Source organism: Hydra vulgaris, chromosome 11 (assembly GCF_038396675.1).
Source record: "Hydra vulgaris chromosome 11, alternate assembly HydraT2T_AEP".
Taxonomy (NCBI): Eukaryota; Metazoa; Cnidaria; class Hydrozoa; order Anthoathecata; family Hydridae; genus Hydra; species Hydra vulgaris.
The window spans coordinates 17,608,571-17,629,901 of NC_088930.1; the positions used below are offsets into that span (position 1 = coordinate 17,608,571).

The 21,331-nt window shown below is 26.5% G+C and overlaps 1 protein-coding gene across 1 annotated transcript in view; it reads right to left on the bottom strand.

Moving 5' to 3' along the window:
- Positions 1 to 21,331, bottom strand: part of LOC136087480 (uncharacterized) — a 203,070-nt gene that overhangs the window by 41,570 nt on the left and 140,169 nt on the right. The window contains exons 7-12 of the mRNA XM_065810319.1: positions 15,922 to 16,376; positions 15,667 to 15,763; positions 9,401 to 9,855; positions 9,145 to 9,241; positions 7,531 to 7,985; positions 7,277 to 7,373 (exon numbers count right to left, since the gene is read on the bottom strand). Of these exons, the coding sequence (XP_065666391.1) occupies positions 7,277 to 7,373; positions 7,531 to 7,985; positions 9,145 to 9,241; positions 9,401 to 9,855; positions 15,667 to 15,763; positions 15,922 to 16,376 (1,656 nt within the window). The remainder of the gene's footprint in view (positions 1 to 7,276; positions 7,374 to 7,530; positions 7,986 to 9,144; positions 9,242 to 9,400; positions 9,856 to 15,666; positions 15,764 to 15,921; positions 16,377 to 21,331) is intronic.

The window sequence follows — 21,331 nt, forward strand, 5'->3', positions numbered from 1 at the left end:
TATAGTTTATGATGAATGAAAAACTAATTATGAGACAAATACATGTGGTGTTCCTCAAGAATCAATTTTAGGGCCACTTCTATTTCTTATCTATATAAAAGATTTAAATAAATTTTCTAACATTTTAAATACAACTTTATTTGCAGATGATACCAGCTTGTTTTATTCCAATAAAGATATCAATATATTATTCCAAACATTAAACAAAGAACTAGACAAACTAACCCAATGGTTTAAAACAAACAAGTTATCTTTAAATATTACTAAAACAAAATACACTTTATTCCATCGCCTACATAAAAAATCAGAACTTCCGGAACTTTTTATTGACAATCAATTAATAAAGAGAGAGCAATCAATAAAGTTTTTAGGCGTGTTTCTAGACGAAAATGTAATCTGGAGGGAACATATAGGTGTAGTTGAAGATAAAATATCAAAAAATTTAGGTATAATGTACAAAGTAAAGCAGTTATTACATCGATCTTGTTTAAAAAACATTTACTTTTCTTTTATTCAATGCTACTTAAGTTATGCGAACATTGCTTGGTGTAGCACTAACGCGACGAAAATAAAAAAATTGCTTAGCAAACAAAAACAGGCTATAAGGATAATTTCAAACGTAGATCGCTTCTCACACACACAAACACTATTTAATGAACTCAATATCCTAAATGTATATAAACTAAACCTCTATCAAGTTCTTATTTTCATGTTTAAACTTGATAAAAATATATTACCAATCTTATTTTATTCAAGTTTTGAAAAAATAAGTCACATATACCCTACTAGATTTTCAAAATACAACTACATTCAATCCAAAACTTATTATTCCGCTACTAAATTCTCTATTGTAAACCGAGGACCAAAGTTGTGGAACATATTATTAAATATTGAAATGAAAACTAATTATTCTCTAAACCAATTCAAAACAAAACTTACTTTTGTTTTGAATTTGCAATTACTTTTGTTAACTGAAAATGAATTAAATTTTTTCTAATAAAACTTCTTTATATTAGAAATCAATAATTAATAGTTAATTAATTAATTACTTTAGATTATTAATACATAATTAATCAATAATTGTACATATATTTTTATCATTTTAAATGATAATCTTCTTTTTGAGAAATTTATTTTTTATTTTTGTGTTATTTATTAATCTTTTACTTTTATTTTATACTGTTTATTTGCTTTTACTTAATTGGCAATGAAAAGTATTATAAATATAATTAAATAAGTTAAACTATAAAATGCTCTACCAATAAAATGTTTTTATATAAAATCATATCTTATTATTTTTCAAACCAATTCTTAAATGTTATTTTTGTCATTTAATATTTTAATAAATTTTGTTTCTTTTATTTTACAAAGCAATTGTTATATCTTATTTTTTGAAAAACTATAAATTTTAAACGATATGCGATATATTTAAATTTTCTTTAATAATATATATCAGAGATATAAACATTGAAACAATATTTTATTGTCAAACTATATTTTGTCTAGTATTGACGCATTTTTTGGGGCCTAATGATAAGACTAAATTTGTCTTCTTCTAGCCCCGGTCATGTAATTATTTTTTTATAAGTAACGACTGTAAATTTTTTTTACCGGCAAAGTGTAAATAAAAAAAAATAAAAAAAGAATGTAACCATATCAAAACTTTTATTATTGGTCTTTAGGATACTGAATAATGAAGCTTCAAAGTTAATTATGCCATCATAGGCGCCTTTCCCCTAATGCTTCTCTATAAATTTACTTTTATTATTCATAAAACAATCAAGGTCGCCAGCAACCTGGACATCCAGTTAAAGTCTGGAAATAAAATAAATTGTCAAAAACTCAGGTATTACCTAATAAATTAAGAGATCATATAATGAACGGAAATAATTTTATACATCAAATTCCTCTATTCACAAACATTATACATGGGAATATTAAAAAGCTATCTAGGTTATGCATCCGGATAGTTTTTTGTAAAAGCTATGATTTTAATGTTGCCCCAATAGCATCTTTAATATCATATCCTTTGTGTATTGAAATAATATTAGTAAATTTAAACTAGAGCTGGTATAGAAGGTTTTATTCAACAAATTAATAAATATACAACCTAAATAAACAATCATATCTTTTTACATAAAAAAAAACACAACAGTTATCGAATCAGCAGTGAGTGATAGAAATCAGCACTCTGTCAGCAAGAAGATAGCCACCAGGTTTAAATTTCTGAGTTTATTTTGTTATGGTTATAGTTTATATATTATAGTTATTGTTATAGTTTTGTGAAGTTTAATCTGATATAGTAATCTGTCTTATACACAATCACCCCAGTCAGGAGATAGGAAACAGATTGCTCCAGCTGGTTTTTATTATGTACCCATTAGACTCAACGGTATATATATGTTTATAATTAAACCAAGCTTGGTATTATGAAGTTATTATTTATAATATAAATTTTTTTTTATAATATCGTTCTTTATAAGCACAAAATAAATATGGCCCTCCAACAACAAGCGTGAGTGAAGTAAGTTTTAACTTTTATAAAGAGCTAGATTACCATTTAAGTAAAAGTCTGAAAAAAAAATTATTTTGTTCATCTGAAGTTAAATTTTTGGTATGATATATGCTTACTTTGTTTAAGTCAAGCTTATTTTTCAAGTTCAATAATTCAATTAAGTTTAGTACTGTATTAATTGAAAGTAAAAAGTTAAAAATTTTACTTTATAATTATTGTGTTGAAAATATTTAGAAAAAGCAGACTTATTATTAGGTGGTGTGGTGTCATAATTTTTTTTTTCAGTATAGTTATCAAGCTCTATATTGTAGAGGATAATATTGAAAAGGATCCTCGTTTATATACTTTAGCATACTTTTCTTTTCTCTTTTTTAGATTGAAATAGAAATCGAAGCAACTTCAATGATATAAAATGTGATGGATTGCTTTAGTTAAGTCTCTACATTATGGATTAGCTTTAATCTAGAAAAAAAATGTATAAATTTTAAATCAACATTAGTTTTCACATCTTATTGAGTAACTAACGACAAAATAACTGGTTGAAATAACTTAATTCTAGTTAAAAAACCAATAAGTAAACAAATTTCCTAACGAAACATACAAACATCTTCATGTTTTCTTGTGAAAATTTGTGATTATTTGTTTTTTCTGCCTACAAGTACGCGCGCATATTTTTCTAAAAACAAGAATGTAAATATTCGCAACTTATCTATATATAATGGATGGCTACCCAAAATCTGGACTGACTGTAAATGACTTTTAGATGCCACAAGCTAAATTATATTTTTTTATGCGTATGTACATTATAAAGCCCATTAGTTTCTATATAAGTTAGTTTACTTATATTTAGATAATCATTAAAAATTAAAAATAGTAGTATCCAAGTTTTACAAGTTCTATTTGAATAATAAATTGCAAGGTCAAAAGTTCACCATAGACCACTTCAATGCTGAACAAATGTTAAAAAGCGCTATTTATGATATAATTGAACATACTAAGAGCTATTTCAGACACAAATAAGTGCAAGTGAGGCCAAAAATATCATTTCCTAGGTCAGCATGCAAAATTGACCTAAGCACTCAGCATGTGCCAAGGTTTTCGATAAATTTGTAGTATTTTGATAAATTGCCTAGGCAAAAAAGTGCCGAGGTTATATTTAAGAAATTTTTTAATAAAGTTATATTTTTATAGTCATTAAGGAATATAGATTTAGTAAAAAAAGTTATTAAACAACCTTAAGAAAGAAAGGCTAGTAAAAATAAAACTACAAGTAAAATCGTTTCTAAAACCAAATAAAATATTACTATGTATATACACCACAATATTACACCAGTGAAAGAGAAAATACTCTATTGAGCATTAAATATTGTAAAAAGTGCAAGGTCAAACTGAAGATGCACATCTGATAAAGATATTTCTGAGCCAAAGAGAATTGCATTAAAAGGAGATTTTCAACAATCATCATGCTGATGACAACTTTGTATTTTAGCTGGACCTGGCACCATTGCATCATGCTAAAACTTTGACAAACTGCAATGAGAACCATAATATTAATTTTATCAAAAAAGTTGATAGTCTGCCAGCTGTGTTTAGAGATGTTGTCTCAATAAAAATACTCATGTTGGGCAGATGTTAACTGCATCCAGCTACTATCTTGTAGAAAGCCTCCTAGGCAAAGACTTTAAGGGGAAGCAGAATAATTCTTTTGACCAACCTAAAAATCATTCTTTATCTATTAGGCTAGCGTAGATGCGTAGAATTTTTACTTGTGCTTCCTTGATAGTGGTTGTGCAACTTTTCCTGCTTTCTCCTAATGAGGATACAGCTCTAAAACGCAGATTAAAAGTTCTGAGGCTGGCTAGTAGTAAATTTCCATGAATTCTGTAGTAGCTCTCAGAGAGGCTAATTTCATCAATAGCTGTAAAATATCAGAGTGTTAACAGTGCCACGTTGTACATGGATGGTGTCCCTGTTAAGGCTTTTAGTGTGCTTTGTTGAGGCTAAATCAGGAGTTAAATTATGACTTCAAGTTTATTAGTAGAACTGAGACAACTGCATAGTTCATTGTTTGGGATGCTGTGCTCTATAAATAAGTCAAGATCTTTTCAAACTTAAGTTATAACGTTATTCTTTTAACTTTTATTCCTTCTTGTCAGTTCCAAATTAAACCTCATTCTACTCCATTTTTCTCTTTCCCATAGTCATAAAGAAGCATCTCTTTCTCTTTTCTACAAATACTATCATGGTTGCTGCTCAAAGGAAGCCTCATCTCTAATTCCATCCACCAAAACTCATTTTTACTTGACTTGCCTTTAGCAAAGTCTTATTCCTTAACTGTATCTGTCCCTGCATGCTCTAAAAACTTTTATTTGCATAGCACTTTAACTCTTCAGAACTCTCTCCCTTCTTCATGTGCTCCTGACTTATACCATCTACAACTTTTCAAGTTAATCAAAAGTTTATCATGCCAACCGTTTCCTTGCTCCTTAACTCTTTTTATTTGTTTTCGCAGCTCCTAACTTAATAGTGGTTGTTTGCAGCCTTGTTTGGAGTGAACCAGAACCAAAAAAAAAAAGTTGTTCTAAAGTTTCGCTCAATCTATGGTTTATGGGCTGTTTTGAAAGGCAAAGTGTACATTACCTTTCAAAATAGCATATACTCTTTTGGCTTACTTCCTGGACACACAGATACTTAATTTCGACTGACTTTTTTAACTAGTTTTGTAGATAACAGCAAAATTATCTGAAAGATTTAAAGACAGCAGTGTCTGCAATTCTCAAGGGCATAAATATTGCTCCAAATTGCATTGTATTTTTTTATGGACTATTCTTTCTGAAGACTCCAATAGCAATTCAGGCTTCTTCAAATGACCTAAATGCTTTTAAAATAGTATAATAGTCTTCCAGCTCTATATTTCAGATGACAAAGTGTATTCAATAGTAAACATTTTGCTTACAATCAAGAGTTTTGAGTTTTAAATATACCCTACACCTCCGAAAGTACCATGCTAAACCTGTCTTTCCATGCAGTGGCCATGTTTAACAAGGTTCTTGCTTCAGAATTTTGGAAAAAAACAACAAATAGCCTCTTCAACTTGATTGCCCTTCATAGAAGCTTTGTAAATTTGGTAAAGTTATTGATAAATTTAAAAAAGAAAAAGAAAAAATGTTCACACAGAGGTTGTGAAAGTTCTCAACAAAATCTTTCCATTGTACACTTGGAATCTAGCTTCTTGTCTTGTGGTTGTGTTTTTTGCAGATAGTAATTTTGAATAGTAAAGTCAAAAACAACATCTTCAACAAATTGCTCTTTTTTGTGGCATTAGACAAAAAAGACTTGGTAAGCCTGGAATCCAGCCAGCTATTGTTCCACTGTCATCTCTTGATGATTTTGTCACAGAGCAATTAAATCTTTTTTTTATCCTAGAAGTTGCTAGAGAAAAGCTTTTGCTGTCAAGGGAGAAAAGAATAGTGGTTGCAAAAATAGGAAAACCCTTACAACATTTGTCAACTTCTATACGTGTAAAAAACAGTTTGCAGTGTTTCTACTTGTGTAAAACAGTTTGCAAAGTTTCTACTTTTTAGACATTAAAATACCTGGTTATTCTTCTTTAGTGGATTAGAATATACTGAAAATAAAAAATTATTGCAAACAATTATAAAAAACAAATATAACAAACCACTATAATAAACAATGAATTACAAACAACTCTCTAGAAAACATCTCTTTTAGAAATATTTTCTAGATTAAAAAATTGACATAAAAATTAAGATAATATGTTCTCAATTAGAATTATCATATAAATTAAATAAATTTGCATAACTAATGTACTAATTAAAAATAGCATAACAATTTAAATAATAAACATAGTAAATAAATAAAATTAACATAAGAAATAGCTTATTAATTAAAATAATTAGCATAATTATTATGTTAACTAAAATAATCATTAAACAATTTAAATATAAAAAACATATTAAATAAAATCAACATAAATATCAAAACGATTAAATATTAAAAAAACTAACAGAAAAATTATTATAACTAGATCATGAGATAAAACTAGCATAAGATTGAAATAGTTGACATAATTAAGCATAAGGTTGACAATAGTTAAATAAGTAAATTAAATAAGTTAAATATTAAATAAACTAAAATGAAAATTAATATAACTAGATCATTAAATAAAACTGAAGTAGTTGACATAATTAAGATAAAAAGTAACAATTAATGAAAATTTTAGAATTTTAATATTTGATTTTGTTTTTAAAAAAAATAATTAAGTTTTAAAAAGTTTGCTGAAAAATGCATTAGTCTTTTGTACCATTAAAAGAGATAAACTAATACACAGTTGAATGTAATCAGCAGCAAAGGTTGTAAATCATTCTACCATTAAGTAATTAGTTTAGAATGAGTTTTGAAAGTTTCAAAATAACATTGTGACAGAAAACAGAAACAAAAGTATCATAAAACAATCGGTCAGGAAATCAAAATAGTTCAAATTAGAGTAACAAACATTGCTTGCATTCCAGCAACATGGAAACAAACACAAGCAAAATGGAAAACAAAAATAAATATTTGTTATATAGTGTTATTTATTACATGTTACTACATTTATTGTTGATTTAATAATATAACAAAACAGAGTTTACTGACTTATTAAAGACTTATGATGCTTTTGATCGTAATAGTAACCTTTAGAGTAAAAATTCTGGAACGATAACTACAAAAGGAAAGAAACTAATTAAAACAATATTTTACCAGATTCTTGAATGTGATCAGAGTCTATGACTAATTCTTCTGCACTATCCACTCTTTGATCATTGTCAGCTAAACATGTATGGCTTAATCGCAAACCCTAGACACAAATGTTAATAAACATTTGACTTCCGGTTAATCTATTAAAAGTCAGAAATTGAAAAGTTTATTAACTGTTATTGTATAAATTTATTAATTTAAAATTAAAAGATTATAATAATAAAGAAATAAACAAGTTTGACAATAAAAATTCATACAGCTTTAGGTTGAGCATCCAGGAAAATTGAATTAAGAAGATCATCTTTTCCATCTCCTGTTTCTTTTTGTTGTGGCTCTACTTTAAATAATTGTTTTCCTTGATGAACTTGATCAAACAAATCCTGTTTTGCTGGTTGAGCAGTGAGCGACTTAAAATATCTTGGAAAAGGTGTTGGGGGTAGAGTACCTGCACCCGAAACTCTACGTTGAGGAGAAGGTGCAGGAGTATTTAGTGGTGATAGTAAGGACGTATCAGACATTTGAGGAGGAGATGAAGGACCTCTTGGCCCCTGTTGAAGATGTAGTGGATCTGCTTGTTCTGCTAAAGCTAGTGGAGTTTTGACAGTTGTTTCTCTTTTTATAGATAGAGGTACAGTTGATGCACAACCACGTTGAGGTCTGCCTTGTGATGATGGTGGAAGGGAAACAGACCTAGTTAGAGGAGGAAGTGCACCTAAAATTAGCCTTAGTTTAAAATTAAACTATTATTTGAAAGCATATTTAAAATATAGATGTAACATGTTAAAAATTTTAGTCTACTTAAAATTTTTAAAAATACTTAAAACACAAAAAATAGTTCTTTGCAACTTTCTTTGATCATAATTATTAGTAATTGTTTAATACAAATAATAATTATTACTGAAAATAGTTATAAAGTTAAAGCTAACAATCCTTTTTTACTTTATTATAAAAAAAAATGTTGCTAAACTACGTTGAATAATATACAGTAAATAAGCACGGTTGCCAATTTGTTTATTTATATTTAAAAAAAGTTTACAATATCACCTAAAGCTGTTTGATTTAATATAACGACAATGAATTTTAAAAACTTGATTAGGAGTTACTAAAGAAATTTAACATTAGACATCTACTAGATGTATGTATGTATATATATACATATACACACACACACACACATATATATATATATATATATATATATATATATATATATATATATATATATGAACATTTTTGAGATTCTTAAGTTGCTCCTAAAAGTCCTTATGGTCTAATTAAAGAGGATCCTTGAAAAGTCTTTAACTAGGAAATTCATGCCTTCTTCCTTACAAATGTACCTTATCGGCCTAGTGCTGGTATAAAACTTATTTCTTTTGAGCTTGAACTCTAACCATTGCGTCATCGCTGCATATATTTTTATTTTCTAAGATTATATATGTATAACCTATGAAAGTTAATGCTTTTGTTATACAATAAAATGTAATTAAATTTGAATAAATACGGCTAGGTATAAACTTTTTGAAAAAATATATATTTGTTTTTATATTAACATACATCATTCAATAATACCTATAATGCATATTAAAATGAAAATAAACATTTTTTCAAAAAGTTTATACCCAGCCATATTTATTGAATTCTATACACACACACACACACACACACACACACACACACACACACACACACACACACACACACACACACACACACACACACACATATATATGTATATATATATATATATATATATATATATATGTGCAGAATATTAAAGACTTTAATGCCTTTGATTGTAATAGTACGCTTTAGAGTCAAAATTCTGGAACGATAACTACAAATGGAAAAAAATTAATTAAACAATATTTTACCAGATTCTTGAATGTGATCATTGTCTATGACTAATTCTTCATCACCTTCCACTCCTTGATCATTGTCTGCTACACTTGTATGGTTTAATTGCAAACTCTAGACACAAATGTTTATAAACATTTGACTTCTGGTTATTCTATTAAAAGTCAGAAATTAAAATTTTTTTTAACTGTTACTGTAAAAATTTATTAATTTAAAATTAAAAGAATATAATAATTAAAAAAAATAAACAAGTTTGACAATAAACATTCATACAGCTTTAGGTTGAGCATCCAGGCAAATTGCGTTAAGAAGATCATCTTTTCCATCTCCTGCTTCTTTTTGTTGAGGCTCTACTTTATTTAACTCTTTTCCTTGATGAGCTAGATCAAACAAATCTTGATTTGCTGCTTGTGCAGTGCGCGAATTAGAATTCTTTGAAAAAGGGGTTGGGGGTAAAGTACCTGCAACCAAAACTCTACGTCGAGGCGAGGGTGCAGGAGTATTTAGTGGTGATAGTAGGGGCGTATCAGACATTTGAGGAGGAGATAAAGGACCTCTTGGCACCTGTTGAGAAGGTAAAGGATCTGCTTGTTCTGCTAATGCTAGTGGAGTTTTGACAGTTGCTTCTCGTTTTATAGATAGAGGTACAGTTGATGCACAACCACGTTGAGGTCTGCCTTGTGATGATGGTGGAAGAGAAGCAGACCTAGTTGGAGGAGGAAGTGCACCTAAATTTAATCTTTGTTTATAAACTATAAATTTTTATTTGAAAGCATATTTAAAATATAGATATGACATGTTAAAAAATTTAGTCTACTAAAACTTTTTTTAAAAACTTAAAACACAAAAAATAGTTCTTTGCAACTTTCTTTGATCATAGTTATTAGTAATCGTTTAATACATAAATAAATATTACTGAAAATAGTTATAAATTTATAGCTAAAAATCCATATTTACTTTATTAAAAAAAAAATTTGTTAAACTACGTTGAATAATATAGAGTGAATAAGCACGGTTGCAAATATATTTATTTACATTATCACCTAAAGTTGTTTGATATAATAAAATGACAATGAATTTTAAAAAGTTAGGGCTTACTTAAGAAATATTATATTAGACATCTACTAGATGTAAGTATGTATGTATGTATATATATACATATATATATATATATATATATATATATATATATATATATATACATATATATATATATATACATATATATATATATATATGTATATATATATATATATATACATATATATATACATAAATATATGTAAATATATATATATATATATATATATATATACACATATATATACATATGTATATATATATATATATATATATATATATATATATATATATATATATATATATATATATATATATATATATATTTATATATATTTTCAAAATTCTTAAGTTGCTCCTAAATGTTGTTATGGTCTAATTAAAGAGCAATATATATATATATATATATATATATATGTATATATATATATATATATATATATATATATATATATATATATATATATATATATATATATATATATATATATATATAGGATCGTATTTAAGGGGCGGTTCCGAAGTGCAATATCCCCCCTGAAATATGTCAAGGGGGCGCCAAAATTTTTACGGAGAATATAAAAAGTTTTCGGAAAAATTATAAATACTATTATATTAAAATATAATATTATAATACATAATACTAAATATTTGGTAATTGACAATTGTACAATATTGTAAATTGTTATTTGTTTTCCAATTTGCGGAATAGTATTTCGGCCTCTGTCATAGATGAGTATAGCGGCGAGCACGGTCACGGTAAAATATATTATACTTATTTAGTTATAATTAATATATTTATTATTGATATATAATGAATCAAAAAAAAAAAAACTTGGCGGAGCTGCAAACAAAAAAAGAAAATTGAAAATTGAAAATAATATTTCAAAACTTCCAAAAGTATTTGATTTTTTTTCAAAACAAGAAATTAAAAGTAAGTGTTTTTAGCAACTGTTGGTTATTAGTTTTATGTTTTATAATCTAGCTCTCTAGTTACATTTTTAAAATAATTAATATTAATTTAGTTAAAATTACATTAATACAATAACTTCATTATACACTTTGTTGGTTTGAAAAAAAATTAAAATAATGAAGGATCACCAAGTGAAATTGAGTCTGTTGTATTGTCTAAGAAAACAAGTAGTCAAGTATCACACAACAACATTAGAAATATTAATGATTTACATAAAGCAGGCTTAAGTGATGTTCCATTGTATGTAATTTCATATGTTTTAAAATATTCCTTTATAATAATAAGTTAGATATTTATAAATAATGTTGGCATTTTATAATTGCTGACTGGAACCAACCTTGTATGAAAAATAAATTAAAATTCCACTATTTTCAATTGTACCTAATTGTTTTAAAAACTAGCCTGAGATCTATTAAAAGAATATGTTTCAGTATTTTATTAATTTAAATTTTTATTGTCGTTTTAGAAGTAACAATGAAGAAAATGAAGAGGCACTTAGTGAAATTGAGTCTGTTATATTGTCCAAGAAAACAAGTAGTCAAGTATCACTCAATAAGACTGGAAATATTAATCTGGATATCGATGTTTTACATCGATATCCAGATTAATATTTCCAGTCTTATTGAGTAATTTTACAATATTTTAAAATATTTCTTTATAATATATGCAATTTGTATAAAAATGTTAGTTTTCTTTGTTGACTTGTGTAAATCTCCTATGTAAAATTAGTAAAATTTAAAAATTAAACCTAACCAATAAATGTTGTTTAAAAAAAAAAAATCAATTAAATAGATTATTAGAGAATAAATTACTTAAATTTGTAACATATAGCTATATAGGTATTGCAAATTATGGTTATTATTAATTATTGTTTTTTTTTAATTTGTGGTAATTTTAGTTCTGATCCAGGATTGTGGAATTTAGACGAGAAAACAAGAGATTATATTTGTAGAAATGGATTCAGCCAAAATATAAATGCAGATTTTACGCATTCCAAAAAAGAGTATCTTATTGTACATAAATCCGGAGGTTATCGGACTTTTAATAGGTACTTAAATAAAGATTGGTTTAAAACTGTATTAGTCAATGGAGAGACATGCCAACGAGATTATTTATCCTACTCAGAAACAAATGGATCAGTGTATTGTATCCCTTGTTATTTGTTTAAAAACCAGACTGTTTTTTCTAAAAAAGGATTCTCAAATTGGAAATCTCCAGAAAAATTGATAAAACATGAAAACTTAGAAGGACAGTAAATTTGTGTATACAAAATGAAACAACGGGCAACTGATTTAGGCCGAATAGACACTACAATTACTCGTCAATTAAAAATAGAGACAAATTATTGGATTAATGTGCTAACTCGAGTAAGTTCTGTAGTGAAGTCATTAGCTAATCATGGATTGCCATTTAGAGGAACTGAAGAAAAGTATGGATCTTCTGTTGCTAATAGTGGTAATTTTATTATGGCAATGGAATTAGTTGCAGAATATGATCCTTTTTTGTGTCAGCATATAAGTAAATATGGGAATCCTGGTAAAGGAAATACATCATATTTATCTTTTTACACTTATGAGCAGTTCATAAGTATAATGTCAGAAAAAGTCCTAGAAAAAATAGTTAAAGAAGTCAAAGCGGCAATATATTTTTCAATTAGTATTGATTCAACTCCAGATAAAACTCACATTGACCAACTTTCTTTTATTATAAGGTATGTATTACCAAATGGAGAACCAGTGGAACGTTTTATTGGGTTCATTGACGATGCTGGGCATAAGGCTGAGTCGTTAACTGACGCTATACTTTTTATATTGAAGAAATATGACTTAAATGTTTGTTTTCTTAGGGGCCAGTCTTATGATAACGCCAAAAATATGTCTGGCATATAATCCGGTGTCCAAGCAAGAATTAAAGATGTTATTTCCTTAGCTGATTTTGTTCCCTGTTCCGCTCATTCGCTAAATCTCATTGGAATGTGTGCTGCTAGTTGTTGCGAAGAAGCAAACAATTTTTTTTCATTTATCCAAAACCTATATGTTTATTTCTCATCTTCAACTTATCGCTGGAGCTTATTAAAAAAATACAATAATTCCACTCTTAAGAGTTTATCAGATACTCGTTGGTCTGCTCAAGATGATGCTTGCCATAGTTTGAAAACAAATTCGGCTGGCGTGAAAAAAGCATTATTAGATTTGAAACATGATAAACTACAAAAACCACTTACAAGGTCAGAAGCTGAGGGACTTCTTCGACAACTTTATAAACTAGAAATATCATTTATGACCGAGTTTTGGAATGATGTACTTTATACATTTAATAAAACTAGTAAACTATTACAGTCTGTTCAAATAGATTTAAGTACTGTAGTAGAGCTATATAATTCATTAGTTGCTTATGTTAAATCTGTACGAGAAATGTTTCAAACCTATGAAGACGCAACATAAGAAAAATTTATAGATTGTAATAAAATTCCGGAATTTGAAAATAAACAAAGAAAACGAAAAAAACATTTTGATGAATCCAATGATCCTGGTCATACATTTGATAGCCAAAACAATTTTAAAATTAATACATTTTATGTCATTAATACATTTTATGTGACATTTTAACAAAAGTTAACATTTTAACTCAACAAAAGAAAATCTGCTTATGACAGTATAATATCTAAATACAGCTTTATTTTAAAAATATATGAACTAGACCCTTCAAAAATACGTGAAGATGCAAAAAAATTGAAAACTATCAAACAAAATCTAGATAATTTCTTTGAAAATGAATGTGCTCATTTTCAAAGTGTATTAAAGTTAACCACCAACACTCCTAAAACCCTATTAGATATGAGTAAATTTATAAAAGAAAAACAATTAGTTACAATTTTTCCTTATGTTCATGAGCTTTAAGAATGTTCCTTTGTAATTTGGCCATCAACTGTTCAACCGAAAGGTCTTTTTCTACACTCCGTAGAATAAAAAATTATTTAAGATCATCTATGTCTTCAGAAAGACTTAATAGTCTTGCAGTTCTTAACATACTTTTACAAAGAGCTTAAATTACTCAGATGTGATAAAAACATTTGCGGCAAAATAAGGAAGAAAAAAAAATAAAGTAATGATTTTTTATATTATAATGTATTTGATAGGATGTTATATATTTTATGTTTATTTTATATTTTATTAGTATATTACCTATATTATTCTGTTATTTTTTACATAACAAGAAAAAAAAACTGAAGTAATTATTTTATATATTATAATGTATTTAATAATATGTTATATATTTTATGTTTATTTTATTAGTATAATACCTATACTATTCTGTTATTTTTTACATTTTTAAATATATTAATAATAATTACCTGTCCACTGCATTAGCTTTTTTTTTTTTTTTTTAATTTAAATACTAAATACAGACACCACAAATCCCTATAATTAGTATTAGTAGTATTACTTACCAACAAGTTTTAAATTTAATTATAAGCAAAGTGGTGGAAGGGCGCTAAAATTTTGTTGCCCACGGGCGCCAAAATCTTAAATACGGCCCTATATATATAAATATGTATATATATATATATATATATATATATATATATATATATATAAATATATATATATATATATATATATATATATATATATATATATATATATATATATATATATATATATATATATATATTAGGGTGGAGTGAATTTTAGTTTTTTTTACAATTCGTTTAGCCTGGGTGTGCAAAAGTTGTCTATTCATTTCAGAAATACTCTGAAAAAATATCAATGCTCTATGAAATTGTCTTGAGGTGCCTCAAGACCTTTAAAATTTTAATGGGTCCCTAATATTATGTAAAAAAAAGTTTTTCAAAGGTATGTCATGTTGAGTCTCAAAAGAAGCAAAATTTTATAAAAATTTCAAAAATAACAATTATTTTTATAAAAAAATTGTAATTCTTTTAGTTTATTGCAGAAAAAATGACCTTTTAAACTAAAAATGAAAAAAGTTTATTTTTTTTTAATTATAATTTTAAAAAAATCTTAAATAATAATTTTTTTATAAAATAATTGTTTCTTTTGAAATTTTTATAAAATTTTGCTTCTTTTGAGACCCAACATGACATACTTTTGAAAAATTTTTTTTTACATAATTTTAGGGACCCATTAAAATTTTAAAGGTATTCAGGCACTTCAAGATAATTTCCTTGAGCATTGATATTTTTTCAGAGTATTTCTGAAATGAATAGACAACTTTTGCACACCCAGGCTAAACGAATTGTAAAAAAAACTAAAATTCACTCCACCCTATTATATATATATATATATATATATATATATATATATATATATATATATATATATATATATATATATATATATATATATATATATGTAGAATATTAAAGACTTGTTATGCCTTTGATTATAATAGTATGCTTTAGAGTCAAAATTCTGGAACGATAACTACAAATGAAAAAAAATTAATTAAAACAATATTTTACCAGATTCTTGAATGTGATCAGTGTCTATGACTAATTCTTCATCACCTTCCACTACTTGATCATTGTCTGCTACACTTGTATGGTTTAGTTGCAAACCCTAGACACAAATGTTAATAAACATTTGACTTCCGGTTATTCTATTAAAAATCAGAAATAGAAAAGTTTATTAACTGTCACTGTATAAATTTATTAATTTAAAATTAAAAGGCTATAATAATAAAAGAAATAAACAAGTTTGACAATAAACATTCATACAGCTTTAGGTTGAGCACCCAGGCAAATTGCGTTAAGAAGATTATCTTTTTCATCTCCTGCTTCTTTTTGTTGCGGCTCTACTTTATTTAATTGTTTTCTTTTATGAACTTGATCAAATAAGTCTTGTTTTGCTGGTTGTGCAGTAAGCGACTTAGAATTTCTTGGAAAAGGGGTTGGGGGTAGAGTACCTGCACCCGAAACTCTACGTTGAGGAGAAGGTGTAGGAGTATTTAGTGGTAATAGTAGGGGCGTATCAAACATTTGAGGAGGAGATGAAGGACCTCTTGGCACCCGTTGAGGAGGTAGTGGATCTGCTTGTTCTGCTAAAGCTAGTGGAATTTTGACAGTTGTTTCTCTTTTTATAGATAGAGGTAGAGTTGATGCACGACCACGTTGAGGTCTGTCTTGTGATGATATTGGAAGAGAAGCAGACCTAGTTGGAGGAGGAAGTGCACCTAAATTTAGCCTTAGTTTAAAATTTTTAAATTATTATTTGAAAACATATTTAAAATATAGATATAACATGTTAAAAATTTAAGTCTACTTAAAATTTTTAAAAATACTTAAAACACAAAAAATAGTTCTTTACAACTTTCTTTGATCATAATTATTAGTAATCGTTTAATACATAAAATAAATATTACTGAAAATAGTTATAAAGTTGTAGCTAAAAATCCTTTTTACTTTATTATAAAAAAAAATTGGTGTTAAACTACGTTGAATAATATACATAAGCATGATTGCCAATTTATTTATTTACACTTAAAAAAAGTTTACAATACCACCTAAAGTTGTTTGAGATAATATAATGACAATGAATTTTAAAAACTTTATTAGGGGTTACTAAAGAAAGTTAACATTAGACATCTACTAGATGTATGTATGTATATGCCCAGCCATATTTATTGAACTCAACATATATATATATGTATATATATATATATATATATATATATATATATATATATATATATATATATATATATATAAAATATAATGTCATGTATAATGTTTTGTATAATACATTTTAACTTTGTTTAAATATATACAATATATATATATATATATGTGTGTGTGTGTGTATGCATTTATGTATAAGCCTATGTATATGTATATATATATATATATATATGTATATATATATATATGTATATATATAAATATATACATATATATATATATATATATATATATATATATATATATATATATATATATATATATATATATATATATATTTATATATATATGGTAAAGAACATTAAATTAAAAAGATATCAAAGGTTACAATGTTACGTCTCAATAGGTTAAAATGTTAAGTATTGTTAAATTGTTACATCTTGCTTATGTAAAGATAACGGAAATTTTGCACATTATGTTATGAAGCTTGTTTACATTACTATACATAAAGCAGTCAAGGACAGTTAAGGCTGCTATTGCACGCTTTTCCTGACCATGGATTTAATTGGTTTTGCGTTAACCTGACCACAGTTTTTTAGAATTTTGATAAGGTTTTAAAAATCCACTTAAATAAAGTAATAAGGTAAGTAGTTGCATTTAATGATTATTTATTATAGAAAACATTTTCTTTAAATTATTGAAAGATATTTTATAATTAAAAAGTTTACTTTTTACAATGAATGTAAATGTTTTTAAAACAATTTGTATAATTAATTTTATAAGCAACAACGAAAATGTTTTAATAAACATACAAATGAATGCTTAAATTAAATAGTCAAAAATATAACAAATTGTTTGAATTGGTTGTTTGAATTCAATTTTATAAATGATTTTATTTTTTGATTAATTTTTCATTTAACTGTTTGCCTAGTATTATAAAAACATAAAAGTTTGCCTTATATGATAAAAACATTAGAAAAGATCAAAGTTTTAAAGATGTTCAAACTTAATATAATTATAAGCATAATTAAATAAGCATAATTAAAACTCTACAAGAGTTTCAAATTTTCAGTTTCATATTAGTTGACTTTTTTTTAGAGCGATAGGTTTTAATTATTTTTTAAAATATTTTCTTCTTTTAGCTTTCTTTCTATTTTTCTTTGTTTAAACTTATTTATAATTTTCGATTTTTTTTTTGCGTTTTTTCAGCGCGTTTTTGAAATGTTAAAAAGCCACGGTCAAGCTTTCAAAAACAATAATCACATGTGTGCTCAGGTATCAACAGCAACTGCATGCCTTTCCTGTCCACTACTGATAATGTAACTTAAAATGTCATATAGGGTAGCATTACATAGTAATACATAAAAGATTTACATGATGAGTATTTTAATTAAAACGTTTAATAGATAATAATTTTAGTAAATGATATAGTATAATAATATATAGTGTATATTATGTTATATACAGAATATATTATATAATAAGTTTAATGATGAAAGCAGAAGGTAAACCTGATCTTCAACAAAGAGAAAATGAGAACCCTACAATGTAAGTGATATTATTTTTTCTACTAACATGTTATTCAATGCATTGTATATTGTAACAATGTATATATATATATATATATATATATATATATATATATATATATATATATATATATATATATATATTATATATATATATATATATATATATATATAACCAACATTTAACAACATTAACAACAAGGTATGTGACTCAAAGTTTTTAATTTAATCAAATACTAGTTAGTTATATTTAAGAGCTTCAATACTGTATTTTAATGGTGAAAGAAATATTAAAATTGAACAATTCTACAAAAAGTTATAACGCTTTAAGTAATAATATTTTGATATGTGGATTCGTTAAAGAAGCTATGGTCAAAATTTAGCTTTTACATATCTAAAGTGTTATAGTTTCTTTAATTTTTATCTGAATTCATAAAATTTGGTATTAAAAGACAGGTGTAACATTCGGCTACCAATTTATTATCTCTTCTCATCATCGGACATATCTTGGGGATAGTGGGGGTGCAGAACCACAATTCTAATTATAAAATATACTTTTTTTATCTTTAAAAAGTGTTTTTTCAAAAATTTTCATACAATAATACTGAAATTTTGTTCCAGATCACAAATAAATATGAGAATATGAGAATATGAGAAAATATCTTAGAGTTGCAAGAGGATGTGGTGGTGAATTTTACATTGTATAATTTAAAACTTTTTGAGTTGAAAAGTATTTAAACAGAACAACATTGATTTGTTAGAGAACAACAATTGAAGAATACAAATTAATGCAATAAACAAATAAACAGCTCATTCCTACATTGCAAAATGTCAAGCAAAATACCTAGAGCAACAAAAGAAAAAGTTGGCAAAAGACTGCTGTATTGTCTTGGGTGATTTTGCAGAAAACTACACATTTGTGATTCAAGATGAAATTTAAAGTTACCATTGGTGCTTACATTGTCAAGATGAAATCCAAAGTTTCCATCTTACACCCCGTTGCTCTCTATTTATTAAATGAAAATGACCAACTTAAAGAAAAATCGTTTTGTTTCATGTCAATCGTTTTGTTTCATTTCAAGATAATGAGCATAACATTGGTTTTGTGAATAAAGTTCAAGCACAAATAGTTAATTATTTAAAGTTAAAATCAATTTAAGGTCAGTTAAGATTAAAGTTGATCATTCTAATATTTCAAAGAATCTTTTTTTTTTTTAGATGGTTGCACTACAAAATCTTTACAATATTTTTGTAAACAATGAAACAATGTTTCCATAAAGATGATTTTGACATTGATGCAGAGTGGATATTTTTTCTACAAGTCATGGTAAGTCACCATGTGATAGTATTGGTAGCACTGTAAAACAATTAACTGCATATGCAAGTCTACAAAAGCCTATAAATGATCAGATATTGAATTGTAATAGAATGCTTGACTACTGTACAAATAATATTAAAGAGAATAATTTTTGAAAAAATATTTACAGCTAAGTTGAACAATTCCTGGAACTAGGATCTATCATCAATTTATCTCAGAATATATAGATACTGTTAGCTTTAAACGAACAAGTGAAGATTTCAAAATAACAGGCATGTTTTCTTTTTCTGGTGTTCAAAGTTTTCAACCTAATCAGCAATATAAAATTAATAAATTGAAAGTTATTCTGTGTGAGTATGATACATTTTATTGAATTGGTATGATAAATGAAATTATAACTCATTTGGGTAATAGAGTTTGTCGGTAACTCATTGGGTTTTTTAGTCGGTATATCTAACGAGTGATGCGGAAATTATCGGAGAAATCCTAATTTCATTATTTGAGCATAATAATTAGTTTTTGTGGTTTTATGCGTAGGCATAAACGTTCTATACAATATAAACTTTATTATTTGAAACACAATTATTTAAAATGAGGTTAAATGCAGCTGAACGAGAATCTTTTCGAAAGCGACTAAAAATGTTTTTTGTAAATAAACCTAATATATATAAAAAAAAAAATCGTAAATCATTTTGAAAAGGAAGGATTTGCTCGATGTACAATATATGATAACCTAAAAAGACTTGAAACTGTTCAATCGTTTTCTGACAGAAAGCACCATTGTCGTCCAACATCCTGGACTAGAGAAAAGAAAGCCGAATTAACGAGACTTGTCAACACTCGAAAAGGGGTCAGTCAGAGAAAAATAGGTATTAAATTCGGTGTAAATCAATTGACAGTTAGTCGTCAGTTAAAAAAAATGAATATTAAATATAGAAAACGTGAAAAGACTCCAAAATACACTATAGAACAACAAATAAAGGCAAAGAAACAAAGCAGGAAACTAGTTAACCAACTTTATAACACAAAATCGCTTCTAGTCATCGATGTCAAAAAATACTTTTGTTTTGCAGGGGACAACATGCCTGGAAATTCTGGATACTACACAAATAACAAAAAGACATGCCCAGAAAGTGTTCGTTTTATAGGAAAAGAGAAATTTCCAAAACAATTATTAATGTGGATAGCCATATCTGACCGTGGTATGTCCGAGTCATTGTTTCGCACTTCCAAGGCTGTAGCGGTCAATTCATCATTCTATATTAATGAATGTTTAGAAAAACGACTTCTTCCATTTATTCACAAGTATCATGGAGACTTTAACTGTTTATTTTGGCCAGATTTAGCAAGTTCTCATTATTCTAAAGATTCTCTAAATTGGATAGACCAATGTGTCTATTACGTTGATAAAGAATCCAATCCCCCAAATGTGCCTCAAGCACGACCAATTGAAAATTTTTGGGGACATTTGGCACAGAAGGTTTACGAGGGAGATTGGCAAGCTTCAACAGAGCAAGTTTTGATTGATCGCATTAAACTAAAACTACAAGAAATTGATTTAAACTTTTTACAGTCGCATATGAAAGGCGTCAGAGAAAAATTGAGATCAATTGCAGATGGTGGTATTTTTTCATATAAAAAATAATATATTTTTATTAAAAGA